Source organism: Gadus macrocephalus, chromosome 21, assembly GCF_031168955.1.
Source record: "Gadus macrocephalus chromosome 21, ASM3116895v1".
Classification (NCBI taxonomy): domain Eukaryota; kingdom Metazoa; phylum Chordata; class Actinopteri; order Gadiformes; family Gadidae; genus Gadus; species Gadus macrocephalus.
The window spans coordinates 13293806-13313011 of NC_082402.1; the positions used below are offsets into that span (position 1 = coordinate 13293806).

Here is a 19206-nt window from a genome sequence, read left to right on the forward strand (position 1 = left end):
AGTATTTACAAAGTAGGCCTACATTTCCAGTTGGCACGAGTTCCACAAGTGGTTATTTGAGTGCATATTTGGGACGCCAGCGACTTCCACCCGGGTTTATGTGGGAATTGAAACCAGCTGCGGACTCGGGGGCCGTGGCTTTCTGTGGTCGGACTATTGTAGCCAAGCTTCCCATACCCCCACTTCTCATATGAATACAATTATAAATGCAACACACACATTTAAAAAGATAAAATATTTATTATTAAAAAAACAGACATGCGACTTGGTGCAAAACATCCATAGGCTCGTCACACATCATACGTTCAACAGAGTAGTAAGTTTATTCTCCGACCCTACGAGGCCAACCCGTCCCACCGATACAGTCCTCGTCTCCCCCACCCGACCTGAGCCGCAGAACCACATGACCGCCCCGTACATTTAAACAAGGGCAGTACACAATATTAAACACACTTCAGACACAGAACCATCAAACATATATGTAAACAGAAACCAAGCAATACACACAAAGTTATAATGCTTAGTTATAAGCTGAAATAAAATACTTCCATAGCACACAAAAAGTTTAAAAACCAAAAGCTGTAGCAAAACACTTGTAAATCAGCTGGTGTTTCTAATTGTTTAGGTAGTTTAGTTTTAGGCAAAGAATTTTCTAGTTTCAAGTAAAGTAAAAATGCATGTATTTTTGGCACAGAGGGAAAGGCTTTCACAAATGTAGAAAGAATACTGCTGAACAAGATGGAGGTAAAAGCTCAAAAGCAACATCACACAAATATAAAAAAAATACACAAAAGACACTCATTGATCTCAAACCATGCAGTTAAAAACATCAAACAAGTCATCAAAACACCTGGAACAAGTTGGCAGTTATTCTAAGAAAATAAATCAGCGTTTCCCACCATAATTCTCTGCATTTCACAAACTCGCTCGAAAAGACTTTGCATTTGCATTGGCTCAGGTAGATGAACAACACGAGGAAAGTATAAAAGACGAGAAGTGTATTGCATTGTAAAGTCAGAGTGAAGTTTATAGTTCATTCAGTTATGTGCCCCCACGCGCAAGTCATGAGGAGCCGATTGGTAGCGTTGACGTCTAACTACAAGATGTCTCATTGGATACCGGTCGTTATGACAATCAACCTCTTCATCACGGCCCATGTACTCATTTGTCTCATTCACCAACGTACACCAAATAAACATGCATCAAAATAAATCGTTCCTTTTTTTAAATACAAATTTTTAATTAATTTAGTCTTAGAATATTATTTAATTTGACGTTAGTTTGTCTCTTAAAAGGCTTAGAGGATGGCGTTGAGGCTGAATGGGCCCACCGTTAATCATTGAACGACATTCACTCAATAATCCCTGAACTGGATTTAAAGACCATGGCAGTCAAGGCTTGTTTGGTAGTAAAAGACAAGAGAAAAACATATTGGTCTAAATCCTACCGTGGGTTTGGGTTAACTGTTGGGACTTTACCCCCTTCTGAGAGATGTGGAATCATTCATGAAGTAAGAGATTCATAAACACGCGTTACAACAAGTTATGGACGGACCAATTAATCGGAATACGTCATCTAGAATAAGACACTCATTTATAAATAGATTCCCAGAGCAGAGGAGAGCACCATGGCACCAGAGTAGAAGAGGCTATAAATATAAAATAGATTTGTATATTAAATATCATTTGTACAAACACATATTGCACGTGACGTGTGAGACAGACACCTGAGGCCGGCTCAGAAGCACTTCCTGAAGACGATCTGGGGGCCGTACTCCTCGTACTCCTCCCGGCTGATCCAGGCGCAGCCCCCCGGTGCCGGCATGCTGGCCAGCGCCGCCCCCCCCCGCCACACCGAGGACCCTCGGTCCGCGGGGCACGAGACCCGCACCCGGCCCCCCGGCCCCCCCGGCTCCAGGCGGCCCAGCTCGCGCTGCAGCCGCTCGGGCAGGCCCGCCAGGAGCGTGTTCCCGCCTGTGGGGACGGACGGACGAATGCTGTGATTGGAGAATGGATTGGATCTCCTGACACAGTCGTCATTTCAAATCACGGAATTTCGTTCCGTGGTAATCAAGGGCGGGAAAAATTACGCTTTAACCAAGCTTCAATACTGTGGACAGAGGCCATGTTTGTTTCAGGATGACAGCACGCGCCACTGCTCAAACCGTACAAAGAACCTTAAGGTGTTCATTAAAGGACCCACACAGGAATGTTAAAGGAGGCCAATTTCCGGTTAAGATAACACGCTGCCAGCGTGTTTGCTAGCGCGTCTGCATGTTGAACGGGTGACCATGGCTGACTGGTGAAACGTGACCCGGGGGCTGTACCTGATAGGACGATGTTTCCCAACAGTTCCCTCCGCAGGTCCACGTCCGTGCTGAGGACCGACTTGTAAAGGCTCTCGTGCATCCCATAATGATCCCGGCCAATCAGCTCAGGTCTGAAGAGAATCTCAGGTGCCCTGAAAGAACCACATGGAGCAGGTGAGCTACAACTGGTTTTAATAAAAGGTTTAAATAAAGTTAGGATACGTTGAATGAGAGAAGTTTGGCTGTAACACATTTCATGATGGATAATAGAAGATTAGCTTCCTATTATTAAGGTACAGGTGTTATTATTCATAGTGAGTGACAGCATATTTAAGTTACTCGGGGCTGGTAAGGGTTACGGACATGTGGCTCAAGAAAGGCGACAGGAATGGATTGGGGATCAAACCGAGAACAATCCGGCTTGGAATGTTCCGTGTCCCGTAACCGTTACACTATCCCTTTGCTGACCGCACAGCAGATATTTTGCAACATTTCAATATAGCAAATTAAAAAAAAAAAAAAAAACCTACACCGACACGTTGCCACTCCAGAACTAAATAAAAACAACGAAAGCGCTCAAATAGGCAAGTAGCCAGTAGCGGATGATGTCGTAGAAATGTTTCAAACACCGCAGAATAAAATGGATTCACAAACATTGAGGGCATGATGTCATTTAGTTGCCCCCCCCCCCTCACCTGAACCTCTCAGTGTCCAGACACACCACCTGTCCGTCGGGCAAGGTGTAGCTCATCTCCCGCCCTGCAGAGGGGCCCCCGGGGGCCAACTCCACCTCATAGTCCAGGGCCACGCGGCAGCACCGCTCCTTCATCTCCCTGACGATCTCCAGCTCGGCACTGGTCCGCATGCACACGCCCTGCTCCTGGAGGAGCTGGGACACACACACACACACACACACACACACACACACACACACACACACACACACACACACACACACACACACACACACACACACACACACACACACACACACACACACACACACACACACACACACACACACACACACACACACACACACACACACACACAGTGTGTAGTAAAGGCTCTACATTCTCTAGTATGTGCTTAAGTACAAAGAAATCTGTATTCATCGGAAATCGGATAAATCCTTCAAGGCCATACAACCAACCGATAAAACCGCCGTAAAACAATATCATGCTGCCATCAACAATGTGTCCACGGCAGGAATGTGCTCCACACGTTGAGGATTTAATAACGCCCAATTTCAAGTCAGACAGCCTTTGCTCATCGTGACCGGAAAATCCCTTCCCCTAATGCTGATTGGTCGGATAATTTATTAATTCTTGGAAAGGGCCCTCAATAAGATCGAGGAAACAAACTGATCTGCAGAGGGAAACAGAGTGAACTCTCCAGAGCAGGACACCGTCATGGAGGCCAGCTGTCCCCAGCCAGATGCAAGGGGCTGAGGAAGGGCTGTTCGAACGCAACGTTCAACGGCTCCGGCCGAGCTGCAAGGATCAGAGACCTCAGTGAGGCTCACAGCCGCCTCATGGCGGAAGAGGTACACATGCAGGGTGGACTGTACAGATAACAACAGCTTCAGGCCGTATCCTCTCCCCTGGTTGTAACCGAAGAGGGGGGCTGTGTATTATTCATGAGCCCTCTGGCGGAGACTGGGCAGGGGGTAAATGCTCCACCGGTAGAGGACCGATAACCCACTTGCAACTCAAACAAATAGGCCACAATTTGAAATACCTCACAACCACAGCAAAGAAACTTGTAAGCTTAGACTAATATAGAATGGGCACAGATGATAAGAATGGCCAGTTTTTGAAAGGTTCCTACACCAACTGGTGAATCAGGACGTTTAGCATCTTGTGCTTTCAAGGATCTCAAACCCAGCTATAGACACAATGGCAACAACATAAATGATTATCACTATGTAGATCATATGGAGTTATCGTTTATACAGCTCCTGTTTGATTGAAGTGAGGGGAGTTGCCTAGCAACCACACATCTTCTTCCCTGTATAAATACATTTTAATTACACCTAATTAAATAGACCAGAGATAATGACCACTGGGATAATTCAATGGTTAGCTCAACAATTTCCATATGAATATTACCATAGATCTCAATGGCAAACGATACATAAATCTAAACCAAGAGGATCATTATCTGGACAGATACAGACCAAATACTCTGAGATTAAAATGTTAAAGCTGCAATAAATCTCTTAGGATCTGACCGCCAGATTGGATGTTATTTTTAAGCCCAGATGGGTCATTAGGATCTCACAGCAGAGCTACAGGACAGTTAAAGTCCAAATAATAAAACAATGGATGGAAAAGTGGAATGAAAACTAGCAAAGGATCAACAGGTAAAATGGCCTCTATATACACAATGAGTAGTAGAAATAAACCATGAACGCCGACTCCCACGAGCAGACACCTGAGGCCAGTAGGGGGGGTACCTTGGTGAGGTGCAGGGTGACGTCGAGTCCGGCCAGGGGGAAGCGCTGGACGGCGTGCGGGAGGCTGTAGCCCTCATACACCGGCACGCTGTGGCTGGCGCCGTCCCCAGAGTCCAACACCACGCCTGGGGAACCACAGGGCGCGTTACTGGAGCCCCTGATGCAGAGGTACCCCGGTCCACAACCATCTAGTAGTAGCTTGGTCTCAAGCTATATGTTATAGTCTAATGATTGAGGAGATATTAGACTAAATTAAACAGTAGAATTGTTGGTTAACTCTTATTGTTCGGATAATTGAAACACAAACCTATTAATAACATTTGACAGTACTTTAGGCGATAACTAACAGTCAAATATTAGTTTTGGAATGTGTTGAAAAATATAATGTCTCCTAATGCACACTTGCTCAGGTGTAGCACAGGGAGTGTGCGTTTTTGCTTGCGCGTGTCTTCCTTTTCCTTTTGAGGAGGGAGTTTAAAGAGATGCCCCCACCTTGCACTTTAAAAGGCATTTTGGGGTTGAAACGAAGATGGACCCCTTTTAGTCTGAACCGTTCCTAAGCGTTGTGTCCCTAAAGTCCTCTGGCCGGCCGTACCTGTGCAGCGGCCGGAAGCGTACAGCGCCAGCACGGCCTGCATGGCCACGTAGACGTAGGGCACGCAGAAGCGGTCGAACATGACCTCCACCGCGCGCTGCCGGTTGTGCAGGGGGCTCATGGGGGCTTCGGTCAGCATCACCGGGTGGTCCTCCGGGTCGGCACACAGCTGCTGGAAGGCGTGGTGCCAGATCTGGAAACATATTACAAATGTTGACCTGTTGTAGTGTACTACAACCATTAGAACTCAATTAAAAAAAAAAAATTGGTATGAGAATAATATTGCAAAATGTATAAAAAAATCCCCATGCAAAAAACATGTACATTTCTATATGCATTATTTATTAGCATACAAAACATACGCAAGACATCCTCAATACAACATAATACTGACATAGCATACACAGCTGTAAGTGGCTCAGAGATTCTGCAGGAATCTCTGTGCCACTGGAAGGAAAGATTTAATCTTTCCTTCCATAACGTACATTTCTATTCTGATTCTTAGGGTTACTTCACACTAGGTGCAGATTTTTTTTTCTTCAAAGCACTTTTTGTGATTGCTCCAATTTTGATCATATGCTTTGACTATCCTCCACCTTAGACAGTAGAGTCTGTTAAATTAAGCTTTAGGGTGAGTTAGGTACAGTAGCCCCAACTCGCAGAACCACATTCACATCGGTGGTTTTTCGAGTAGCACCGGAAATTCGGGTGAGGCTAAACACAACAGATTAAATGTAATTGTTTCATTGTTTGGCAGGCAATATTGCTCATACCTAAAGCCTACTTAAAAAGTGATCAGGCATCACACACACACACACACACAGGTACCCGTCCCAGTTCAATACACACTGGTACCCGTCCCAGTTCAATACACACTGGTACCCTTCCCAGTTCTACACACTAGTACCGTCCCAGTTCAACCCACTGGGTGCTACCCGTACCTTCTCCATGTCGTCCCAGTTGTGGATGACCCCGTTCTTCATGGGGTACCTCAGGGCCAGGACCCCCCTCATGTGCTGGGCGTCATGGCCGATGAAGCCCTCTCGCTCCGAGCTGCCGTTCATCATCTCCTGCAGAAGAACCAGAGAGCGCTGAACAACTGTAGCCCCTTGAACATCTGTGGCATCAACATCTGTTTAAGCCTTCTATGATCTGACCACGATGACCTGATCTGCTGACATTACCTCATACTTTGGCAGGCCAATGACGGTGGGGAAAATAATCGCTGGAAGTTCCTCATCCGCAAACCCGGCCTTCATCACCCCAGACCCCGTGTCCAGGACGATGGGGGTCTTAAAGTCTGAGATCTGAGGCGAAAACGCAGATACATCAATTCATGTAAACGTCACGAGGAGGTGGACGTCACCTTGTTTTACTCAACTTCAACATTTATCACTCCATCAACTGGCTTCATTTGATGGAGTTTGAAACAGATGTGAAATCGTTAACCAAAAAGTATTATTAAAAAGCAATTAATCTATCCATGTGTGACATCACAAGTGGGAGTGATGGACTGATGAAGCTTGGCACTTGGAACAATCCACTTTGGAGGTGACACGGCCATCATCCAGACAGCTCACTGGAATCTTGTGATGTAACCAGTGGATTGTTTTTTTAAACAGCTTTCAAATCACCCTCACAACTAAGGCGCCACACTGCCAGTACCTCTGAGTAATCCTCTTGCTTCACGGTCGGCTGGTGAGCCGGTAAGAAGGTTCTGCTGATCCTGGTGGACGCCGAGCGCTGAAACCCGGCCACTACGTCCTCACAGTCATCCGACCTCCCGCAAGGGTCGCACGCCATCAGCTCCCCTGGGGTCTCCTGAGGGGGAGAGGGGGGGACGGAGGAGCAGAGACCCATGGGGGTCTGGCTCCCGAGGGGGGATTGCGAATGGTTCTGTGATGTTCCGTTGCATGCCGGCGCCATTGCAGCGTTGTCCGCGTCCGTGGCGTCCTCCATGAAGAACGCTGGGAACTCACGGCCCCCTGGCGACCCCAGAGACTCCTCAGTGAGGGGGTTGTTGTTGTTGTGGTTGTTGTTGCTGCTGACGGCTGAGCCAAGGAGGCCATCGCCCCCGGATAAGGGTCTGTGCTTCCGCTCTTTGGGTTTGGGTGGAGCTTCGGTTGGTGGATCGCACGGGGGTGGATCGCACGGGGGTGGATCGCACGGGGGTGGATCGCACGGGGGTGGATCACACAGGGGTGGATCGCACGGGGGTGGATCGCACGGGGGTGGTGGTGGTGTTGGAGAAGGCTCTGATGTGGGCTCCACAGAACAGGGCCTCTCCTGTATCTCCATGGAGACTGCTGTGGCCTCCAGGGAGATTGCCCGGGGCTTAGGCCCAGGAGGCAGCGTTGGCTCACCGCCGGGGTCAAACGCTCCATCCTCTGGTCCCATCTCGGGGATTAAGGAAGCTTCTGGTTTGCAGGTGAGGTCACTTCCTCCTGGTTCCATGTCCGTTTCCATCTCAGCCATCGCGCTCTGAGGCTCTAACCCCTCTTCTGGAGGAAGTCCCTCATATTGGGAATTGCGGATGGTTGTAAGGTTTAGTGTTGGTAGCGGCTCTGAAGTTTCATCAACGTCAGCCGTGAGAGGGTAGAGATCACAGTTCAGGGATTCTTCATCATGTTGTTCATCCGAGTCTTCATGACACTCCTGTCCTGGAGTGTCACGAAGAGGCTCTTCTAAGTTCTGCTGAAGTGCCCTATGGGAACGCCGCCGGCTCCCTGATAGAAGATCATCGCAGAGTTCCTGGTCGTCGGGATCCAACGTTCCAAACGTCACGAGGGCCGAGCACTTGACCACCTTCCTGGTCCTGCTGCTCCCGGAGGCCAGCTCCTGTTTCAAACTCGTCTCCATTCTCTCTACCTCCGTCGTCTCCTTCTGCAGCTTGTGACGAAAGGCCTGCCGCTCCTCCCGCTGACCCACCGACTCGCTGCCCGCCGAGGGATGCTGCTCCCCGCGGTGAGCCCCCCTCCGCTCCTCCTCCAGGGTCTCCACCTGCCGCCGGAGCTTGTGGATCTCCAGGTTCTCCTCCAGGATCAGCTCGTCCAGGATGTGGATGTTCCTGAGCTCGGGGAGCAGGTCTAGCCGGTCTCCTGGCAGATCAAACCCCGAGGGAGTCCGGTCTTCAACACGGTAGCAGCTGTCCAGCAGGGACTCGGACCCAGAGGAAGTCGTCGGTGTTGGGCACCAGTCACGGGTCTCGCAGTCGGGGTAATCGAGGTCCTCATCCAGGCCGAGTACACCAGCTTCAGCCAGCTCACTAGCGCACATCTGAAAGTGCAAAAAGGGCAATGCATCCGACAATTCTCAAGTCAAATAATGAAATGCTAATTCCTCGATAGATGTTTTTCCATATGAAAACTGTCAAAATACAGTTAAAAGCATTACAAAACATATTGATATGTTGATTGATAGATTATAGCTATATTTCAGATTTGGTCCATTTGTGTTTATGAACATACCGGACCAAGCTGCTCCTCATTTTCCCATAACTCCCAGTGATGAGTCTCAGACCTCACAAGGTCCTCAAACATGGCTTCCTGGGAGAGGACGTCCTCTTCTTCCTGTACATTAACACAGAGGCCAATCATAAACACTTTTTATATAAGTAGTAATTTTATAACTAGTTTTTTCTAGTTACTCTTGGCCAAGAAAATGTCCAACCAACAGCCTTTGCAATGTATGAAAAATGTGCCTAAATAAAGCTTAAGTAGTGCACAGGCTGACTACCTCAGGTATCCGGTAGGTAGGTAGGTAGGTAGGTAGGTAGGTAGGTCAATAGACCGGTTGGCTTATAACAGATCTGGGAGACTAGATTTTGTTATGTTTTGGTCAGGGCATTTGATTTATTGATTGCTAGGAGGTAAAGAAAATTTAAATAAATAAAGAACAAAAAAATAATCGCTTACCATTGCCGTAACTAACCATTAAGGAAAAATGTTGGTTGACTTTTGTGCAAAGAATTATAATATTTGAGTTTTTCTGCCCTCTTGTGGCCAAGGAGAAAGTATTGCCCCTTTAAACAAACAATTGTCTTCATGATACCAGGGATAAATCTGAAGTCACCGTACCGCCAGGATCCCATCAGCCCGCTCCAGGATCTCCTCCACGTTCCTCAGGTCCTGCTGAACCGTCACGTCCCAATCGATCATGGAGACGTCCTGGACACTGCCACTGGGCCTGGACCAAAACCAACCACACTCAATGATTTCCATGATTTCCATCAATTAAAGGTAAACTACACTATACTAGGTCATCTCTGATCACTGTTTTGATTGTTTTGCCTTTTTGTTTTGTTTTGTCTTGTTTTTGTTTTATTTATTTCTTATTGCTTATGTTTATTTATTTATTTTATTATAAATTATTTTTTTTTCCACAATGTATTGTTTTTTAAAAAATGTATGATGACTATATGCTCTGTAAGGTGACCTTGGGTGTCTTGAAAGGCGCCTCTAAATTAAATGTATTATTATTATTATTATCTCATACACATCATGTATGACAGAATTCAATAGGTTTCCAACTCAAGAAGAAGTGTTGGTGTACCGCTCATGAGCGTGGTTCTGGTCGTGGAGGTCGTACGAGTCCCAGATCAGCGTGGGGTTCCCCTCCGCTGTGCATTCAGACTTCTCCATCCCATCCGTGATGGTGCTGGACAGGAGATGACGGATCGGGCTAAGTCCCGGATCCCGGTTGCCACCGAGCGACGGCAGGATCCCGTCTGCTGCTGGCGGCCCGACGTCGGACAGAGGACTGGCAGATACCTCCGTCTGTGTGGGCTGGTCTCGGGAGCCACTGGAATGGTTCCTGCCGAGATCTGGAGCCTTTTGCTGTCCCGGGGGATTCTGGGTAATGGTGACGGTGTAGGAGTTCTCCAGGTCGTCCACTGGGAGGCTGAGCCAAGGGTTCTGCGGCGGTGTGGCCGACCTTTGAACATTGATCTGAAAGTTCAGCGAGTCGAGTTTGATTTTAGGGACGACCTGGACGCTAGCCCTCGATGAATTCCCCACGGAACCAAAGTCAAAGGCCTCCTTCAGGTCCTCTGCATCCAAAGCGCCAGACGAGTTCTCCGCGTGGGTCCGGGGCGGCGCTCCAGAGGGCCTGAACGACTCCCTTGATCCGGACCCACCGGAGAGGCCTTGCCACGCCTCCCTTCCGCCGCCGCCCCCGCCGCCGGCTGCTGCTGCTTCGAGGGGGCTGCAGCCGGCGCCATCGAAGCCAGAGTCGAAGGAGCTCAGGGAGGAGGGCTTCCCCTCCGTCTGAGGGGGCATGGCCAAAAGGACCTGCTGCTGGTGTCCAGAGTCCGTCCCAATCCTCCAGGGGCCGGGGCTGGTGGGGGAGCACCGGCAGTGGGAACTACTCACAGCCGGTGACCGGATCTCACCAACGGGATTGGAGCGTGAACGAGGGGACAGAGAAGGGTTCCTTTCCGTTTGTTCCGCAGTGCCGTCGGGTTTCGCAGCGTCAGGCGGTAGAGCATGAGGGGGGCTGACATGGCTGCTGCTCAGAAGGTCGTACTGCCATTGGATCGCTATCTGGAGGTCACTGAAGGCCAAGGTGTCCTGCGAGATGAGGAGCTTCCTGAGAGTCATGCACCTAGAGAGGGTCGACAAAGCATAAAACCTTTGAGTTGAAAACATTGAGAAAGTTGGTCAGGGACACATGGTCGATCTAGTTCAAAATATGCAATAATTCAATTCAATTGTATTTTTATAGCCCTTAATCACATGTACCGTCTCCTAGGGCTTAACAGGCAATACAACTGCACCCTGTGGATGCACTAGTAAGTATGTGACTCACACTTTAAACGACTGAGGTCTGAATTTACCAGCCACATGCAACAATACTAGACCACAGAGAATTAACACGCCAGATTTCACAACCATCAACCGCTCCCGAGGTCAAGTCCCTCATACTCGACATTATCGTCAACATCACACCGTCTGAGACGTAGGGGACCAGACGACTCACCGCTGGGCCACCTGGCGCCCGGCCCTCTGCAGCCGGGGCTGGGGCAGGGTGTGAGCCAGCTGGGCCAGGACCAGCAGCTCCTGCAGATCCGGAGGGGGGTTCCCCCGGAGGAAGGCAGCCAGCGCCTTCCTCCGGGGGTCTGGGCCGGGCCCCTGCCCCGACCGGCCCCGACGTTGGCCGGACACGCAGGAGGGGGACTCCTCCTTCAGCCCCAGCAGCAGCCCCTGGAGGAAGTTCTCCCGCAGGACCAGACCGTACCACCTGTTAGCCTGGAGGGAGGGGGGCAAAGGGGGTTTAACTGGTTCCAGACCAAGCTGCCATGATTCTGACCTGCTTTAGCTCCATTGCTAGCAGCGGCTAAATGCGTTTGGTTTCTTTCCCAAGAGGCCTTCAACGCTACAGTACCGGTGGTCACTGGGGAGTTGGAGCCGAGCTGCAGAGACCTCCCTGACCCTGAGCCTACCTTGCTGAGGCAGCGGTGGAAGTCGCACTGAGCGCCGATCGTCTGGTGGAGGGGCTCCACCGCGGAGAGGAGCTTGTCCTTCAGCGCCTCCAGCTCCCCCACCCAGGGCTCCCTGCCCGGACCCCCCCCTCCGGGGACCGTCTCCTCCAGGGTGTGGAGGACGTCTTCTGAGCAGCGGACCAGGGCCTGCACGGGGTAAAGTATTTTTAAATTCTGAATTTGTAATTCACTGCATAGACTCCTCCATCTAAAGTGATTCATGAGACGGTAGGGGTAAGGCATCCTGCTCAGGGATAATGTAGAGTCATAATAACAACAATGCATCTTATCTATGTATCATATATCTAGAACCTAAAATAAAAGTTACAAAAGTAAAAAACAATAGGGTTCCAACCTGTTGGCTTGGACCCCTAACTAGAAAGTAGTCAAAGTAGTCAAATCTAAAATTAAAAAAAACTGTAAAACATACAGCGTGCAAATTAAGTAGCAAGTTCCTGGACGTGGGAATTTAGGGCTCAAACCCAGAGCCGCGCGAGAGCCTGACACCCTAACCAATAGACCAGCCTGTTTTGACCCGGAGAATAAGGACCTCTCACCGGACTAAGGCCCAATCCCATTTCTACCCCTTACCCCTTCCCCCTCCCCCTTGTTTGGAAGGGGTAAGGGGAAGGGGATTGGGACTAAGTCCTAACTTCCCGAAACCAGGGCACTGGTAGCAGTAGATTCTCTCACCATGGCCGGAGTGTAGACGGACGCCTCAAACTCTGCCGCCGTCGCCCGGGCCCTCTCCTCGTCTTCAGCGACCTCCACCCTGTAGGGCTGGACCCTCACCGTCAGGAGGGCCTCCATCTGATCTCTAATCTGAGGACAGCCACATTGCACATACAAGGATTTGTTTGTCTGGTAGGTTGCCGCAGTGGGGTATGAAAAAGTCGAAAATACAAAACAGTAAACTATAAATTAACCGTTTCTTTATTTAATATTATTAACAGTCGTGTTTCGTGCAGACTCGCTTGGTATCAGCTGTTATTCACCAAGCAGCCATCTTGGTTCTAAACGCTGGCTGAGCGACAAATACCACCTTCAGTTCCGCCACCCAACAATCTGAAATAGTCTTTGTCTGTCCAGAGACGCGAGTTTCTGATATGAACACTGTTCTTATTTTCATCTTCCCATTCGCAAACATCCCTACAGAATGGGCGTGGGAGCAAAACCAATATGCCAGAACAAATAAAACATGAGCTCACAGATTGGTCTGCAAGCTCAGACCTCCAGTCTGATGTCTTGCAGAACTGGAATTGTTACTCTCAATTTGATTCTATGCTTTGATTGTTCACATTGTGTCCTCTGGATTAAAAAAAGGGTCTTCCGTTTGACGAGATGCAAGAACTTGAAGGTTTAGCAGTCTGCAGTGACAAAAGAGAGCAGAATGAGCAGTGGAGCACCCAGGTCAAAAAGCAGGTTGTAAGAAAAACACAAGGATCAACAGTAATGTGATCCCTCTGTACACATTCCTGGTTAACTGGTTGATACTAGTAGTGGACTAACGCGCTAGACAACAGTTTGGTCAACAGTTCAAATTGAGGACAGAAGTACTACTTATTATTAGCCGTACCCTCAGTGCTTCCTTGTGGAGCTGGAGGAGCCTGAGCTGGACATGGGCCTTGTAGAAGGCCTGTTGCCATAGCAACTCAATTTTGGCCACGGCGGAAGTTATTCTGTAAGCGTGAGGGAAAAACTGTTATAATTAAGAAACTTTAAAACTATATGATGAAAGTCCCAATTACATAGATGCGGACATGATGAAATGAACATGGCTGAATTAAAATGACCCATTTAATCATCCAATTCCATCGAGAATTTCATTGTGGGAAGTCAAATCAGCAGATTTACAGGAAGGTGAATATGACAAATTAACCAAACATAAAATATCTACAGGCCTACACGTAATATGCGGAGCAAAATGTTATTCAGAAAGCAGCTTGTAAAGGTCTTAGATATCCTGCATTATTGAAGGGGGTAAAGTGCCCTCTACCTGCTGTAGTGGTGGAGCATGTCCTTGGCCGTGTCTGTGAACAGGGGGGTCCCGGCCATGGCCAGGTAGCAGGGGTCCTGCTCAGGGAACCTCAGCTTGCTCCCCATCTGTTCGCAGTGGTCTTGGAGCTCGTCCAAACCCAGCTCCCTGCAAACCCAATCAGAGGCAAGCAACCAGTCACCCAAGGACCAGGACAGGGGCGTGTCCAGATACGTTTAGGATCGGGGGGGCCCAAGGGGGGGGCAAATAATAACACAGAGCACATGATCGTAGCGGACTAATGTTTGTTGGAAATGCAGAATAAAAACAGGACTGGTATCTCTGCAATAAGAACATGACTGTGCTCCAGGCAGTGAACCAAGACGATGTTATCCCTACAAAAAAATACAGAACCTGTGACCACAGTCTAGTTGCATACCGTCGGGATCAGGAGAACCGATGGCAGGCTAGCGTGTTTATCTGCATAATGCAATTTTATTCCCAAGATCGCATCTTTATTTTGCCAAGGCATTTGGGCCCCTTGCTACAAAACCACAGCATACGATATGTTACAAAACTGGATTGAGAGGATTTCACGTGATGCACAATTGATACTTTAGCCATTCTTGGGGCATGGTAGCAAACGGGAAAATTGCTAGCATCAACAATAAACATCCCTGATCTCTCCTACGATGGTTGAATCCCAAATATCCTGTCAATACCAAATACCCCAAATATCCATGGGTCAACTTCATGCTAGCAATAACATGCTTCACTTTTTCCTTATCCACTCAAAGGCTAAAATAACAATCAGCCGAATACCTTGAACATCTCTTATCCAACTCCTTAACGAAACCATCATAACCAGCCAATAAAATAAGCATCAGCACATCAAACACATAGGTAGTGAAAACAAATGCAAGAGTGAATTGCTGCACCCTGACCTTCGGAGACGGAGGAACAGGTTCTGGTTGGCGGAGCAGAAGTCGGTGAGCAGGTGGAGGTCCTCTGGGATGGGGAGCCTGGAGATGGACTGGAGGGTGGAGATACAGGTGGGAAGACGCTGCACCACAGAGAGGAACTCCTGCAGGAACAGGTCTATCTCCTGTCACAAGAGAGAACGGCAGCCATGTAACGCTCAAGAGAACCAGGAGGCACCAGAAGGTGGGGTTAATGACTGGACAACGAGTGGACGCGCTACTGCCGTTCAAGTTCTGGAGCTCCCCAGACCTCGGCCTACAATACTTCCAGATGTTCTCCTAGGTGGGCATTGTACCCCACCTAACCAATATTTTGTAAGTAAGAGAAGCAGCTCAAAGTGGCCGAGGAAGCATCCTACACAGGAAGAGCTTGAGATTTTTTTGATAGATGTGGGACCACAAATTCAAAGTTAACTTGCATGAAACTTCTCAATGGTCGGTTCAATTGCTTTATTGAAATAACCATCGTCTTTCTACATATCTCCGATAGACAGGACCTATAAACTCCATTTACTACAGTGCTTAAATCTGGCTAAACAGTTGCATTCTTGTAATCGCTGCTTGTGGTAATGTATGATAATGTAATAGCTGTATAGTTTATGATGGCCCATTCCTCGTCTCCACGTCGGGGGGGGGGTATACACGTCTCCAAGTATACTCCCACCACCACACTGAGTTATTATGGGTCCGCTTGCCACACAATCTCTTCATTCAAGCTGTTGGACTAATTGTTATGTCAGAGAGAACAATGAGTCTTCACAGCCAGTAGCTCATGTTTAAAAGAGGCCCTGGGGGTTGCCTAACCTCCAGAACTAGAACGGCCTAGTGTGAAGCCTTGCATCAAGCGTTGCATCAACCACGAGCCCTCCCGACTATGGACTCTTGGCAGAGCTACGCTAGTGGGCGACGATAGTGGTCCAACATGGCCGTCCGCCCCCTTTTGAACATGACTGAATATAATCTAATGACCCCGTGCACACAGAAGCCCCTTTCACTTGCTAATGAGGTCAGCTGATTGCACGGCGCTCTTGCGCAAGCAGCGCCATGGTAACAGACAATGAAGGAGAGGTGCTCTGACGTGAATGTGTGTGCGAGTGTGAGAGTGTTTGTGTCTGTGTATGATCATAAGATCGGGTGACTCTCTAAATATGAACATAGCTGCTCTTGCCAGGGGCCTGCACAATAAACCTGAACCTAGCCCGAGTCTCCTGAGCCAATCCCACGCCAGATCATCCCCGCCCCAAAATAGGTCAGAGGCACTAAACTAGATCTATAGTAAGCCTACTTTTAAGGTTTCTTCCTTCCTACAGCAGGGTTACGGTGTTCATTCTTTGGGAGCTAGAGAGGCAGCATGGAGTGGCTTCATGACCGGGGGGGGGGGCCATCAGTCTATCCTACACACAAGAGGAGTTTTCGACTAAAGTGTTAAGACCTACAGTGGACCCTTATAGCACCGCCAGTCTGCTTGTGATTGACACGGATAATCAACACGTCACTTGTAGTTTCCTCGAAGGTAAACAGGAAAAGAGCTTGGGATGGAGCCTCCGCATCCCTTGGTTTGAATCTCCTCATGTAAACATCCAAAAACACTGCTAATACCCAGAGATAGAGAATAGAATGGAGGGCGGGCAGTTGTTTTATAGTGCTGGACGCACCTTGATGAAGGCTACCCAGCTCGGGTGATGGTACATGAAGTAGCCTCCTAAACAGGGGGGCAGCTGGCTCCGGTCGATGTAGTTGGAGAGTTCAGCAACGTCCTTCAGCAGAACTTTCTGAAAAGCACAACAGAGGAAATCCACTGGGTCACAGCCAAGAGACGGAGCGTGTGGACACGAGGAGAGTTTCTCTTCTCCTCGGGGCTTTGACTCTACCTTGAAGGCGGTGTTGTGGGGTTTTGAGGGAGCGATGCTTTTCTGCAACGTCTTCAAGGCGTCCTTCTTAATCGGTAGGACGAGGTAGGCCGTGTGGACCGTGCTGGCAGTCTGGTGAACAGACAAGACAAATTAACATTCCAGGAAAAATTCCTCGGCATGCGTGCGTGTGGGGAAATGTGGCCGTAGCAAACCCAGCGATCCCGGACATGTTGCAGGGCAGGAGCTGGGGAATGTGTGCACTTTAGAAACCAACACAATGCAAGATCTGGTTTCTTATAGAGGGTTGTGTTCGGTAAACAGCTCAACCGCAATCATTTCCGACAGCCGTTATTTTTTCTAATTAAACATAATGGCTCTCTTCCCCGGTTTATGTACTTCCTCAGTGGTTCTTGAATGCCCCGAAACATGTGACCCGACTGATGTGACATCATCACCCAGTTCACTACCCATTCTCCTGTTCGCCTAGGAAGGAATTCCAGTATGCCCACAAACCCAGCAGGAAACTGCATTCCCAGGGTGCTTTGCACTGCGGATCACCAAGCGCAGGGCAGCAATCTGCATTAAAACGTTGCATAATATTCAGCATTACTCAGAATTGAGTGAGCTAGCCAGCTAGCAAGGGGATCAACTCATAACAGCAGGTAGGCTGGTCAAGACTGGTACCCTCCCTTTCTCCTCCCTCCCTCCTCCCGTCGTTTTCCTTTGGCTTAGCGTGTATGGTTGTGTAAGGCAGGGCTGGAATCAGCAGCTTTGCATGTTCTGCCCTTTGCAATCAACACTGAAACCCTGCTGCCGGCCTTTGAACGTTCAGGGAGGACCGCCTAAGTCTGGAGGTCTCGCTCCGTGATTGGATAAAGTGGGACCGGGATACAAGAATTTCCTTCTTGTTTATTGTACGCCGAAGGGACTGGGAGATCCAGGTTACTGACCCAACAACTCCACATAAGAGATGGTTGTCGGAATATAGAGCCATTTAACACCTTTTTAAAAAATGATATCGCTTACAGACTAGTGCCTTTAACTGTTGGAACCGAATTGTATTTGCAGTGGATATCTGAAGAGAAATGTGTATGTAACACAGGAGTCCTTGGAAGTACTAACTTTAAAAACAGTGAAACTTGTCTCATTGTGTATATTATACATTTAAACGTGTATGCTTTGTGAGAATAAAACATGTTCCAAATCATGACCAATGCTGCAACCAATTTACAAGATGGATTGTGGTCGTTTCCCATTAGTCCTCTGTTTCAACGTGGCGTTTGATCCTTTCCATCTTAACTAGACCTAAAGCACATGGCAGTGTTTGTACCTGAAGGAGGAGCAGTGTTTCCGCTATGATTCTTGCGGCAGAGAGAGGTGCCTGCCTCAAATCCGCCACGACGGAGACCAGGCTGTCTCGGTCCTGTTTTTTACTGTTGACAGAAGAGTTATTATAAAACACCCATGCATGGACATTGGTATGAAAATATTTGAACCACGCCCCCACCCTCCCTCTGTCCGCAGACAGAGAGTTCTTTGTCTTGGACTTACTTATGCAGAATCAGAAAGTACTTGATGAAGTCGACCACCTCGGCTTTATTGAGCTCCGTGGCGAGTTTGTCGAGACCGTCCGCTGGGAACACGACCAGGGGACAGCCATGTTGATCGAAAGCACCTGTAAGTCGGACAGGGTGCACAACGAAAAAAGTTGCACCTGGTTTCATTTTACAAGCGTGAAACAACACAATAAACGACACGTGAAAGTGAGCATCGTACCGGGGAAGAGAACTGCTCCCGAGTTTAAGACGTGGTCCGCGGGGAGAGGCGGGGACGGGACGGGGCCGAGGCGCTCTACAGGGTTTTAGTGGGGAAATTAAGTGTTGATGTTGACAATATGCCACACAAGAAACCATATGCAGCACATTCCTGCAAACATCCCATCCATGGCTGACGTTTAAACCGCTTTAGCACACGGCATTGCCTCGGACAAAGACAAGATGAGCAATGCATGTAAATAATACACATCAGACGCGGAGTACAAACACGCTGCACCTGACTTGATGATAAAAGTGTATCCTACCTGTTGACCGTCGGCTCATCTTAAAGCTCCTTCACAGCCTTTTTGTGTGGATTGTTGCGGGGTTTGCACGGTGGGACGGAGTACTTTAACATTGTCCCGGCATACGGCGAGAGGTGGTGTTGCTGTGGCCCGGGGAACAGACGTGTTGGACCGCCTGACTTTCCTCCGCCATGTTGCTGAGCTCCCAGTGATACGGCTCTGCGAGCAGGAGATGCTGAGCATGAATGTATAACCTCAGAGGGCGGGGAGACGCGCACACGCACGCGCCGGCACACACGCACACACACACACACACACACACACACACACACACACACACACACACACACACACACACACACACACACACACACACACACACACACACACACACACACACACACACACACACACTAGCGAGTGTTCTGGTTTGGGCACATAGCATAGTGCTGTGTAAACCACTCGACTTGAGGAGCCGAGATGAATTGTGAGATAATGTT

The 19206-nt window shown here is 48.8% G+C and overlaps 1 protein-coding gene across 1 annotated transcript; it reads right to left on the reverse strand.

Annotated features, from left to right (window-relative positions):
- Positions 1–220: 220 nt before the first annotated feature.
- Positions 221–19130, reverse strand: LOC132449970 (uncharacterized). Its single transcript, XM_060041878.1, has 23 exons — positions 18728–19130; positions 18424–18498; positions 18199–18322; positions 17978–18080; positions 16666–16776; positions 16450–16566; positions 14759–14919; positions 13836–13982; positions 13416–13518; positions 12533–12661; positions 11801–11986; positions 11338–11606; positions 9913–10962; positions 9438–9546; positions 8829–8930; positions 7027–8637; positions 6546–6668; positions 6303–6431; positions 5362–5554; positions 4767–4891; positions 3004–3197; positions 2327–2460; positions 221–1973 (listed from the first exon to the last, which is right to left on the reverse strand). Exons 1-23 carry the CDS (start codon positions 18744–18746, stop codon positions 1738–1740), a joined length of 5550 nt encoding a protein of 1849 aa, XP_059897861.1. The 5' UTR covers positions 18747–19130; the 3' UTR covers positions 221–1737.
- Between the last annotated feature and the right edge of the window lie 76 nt (positions 19131–19206).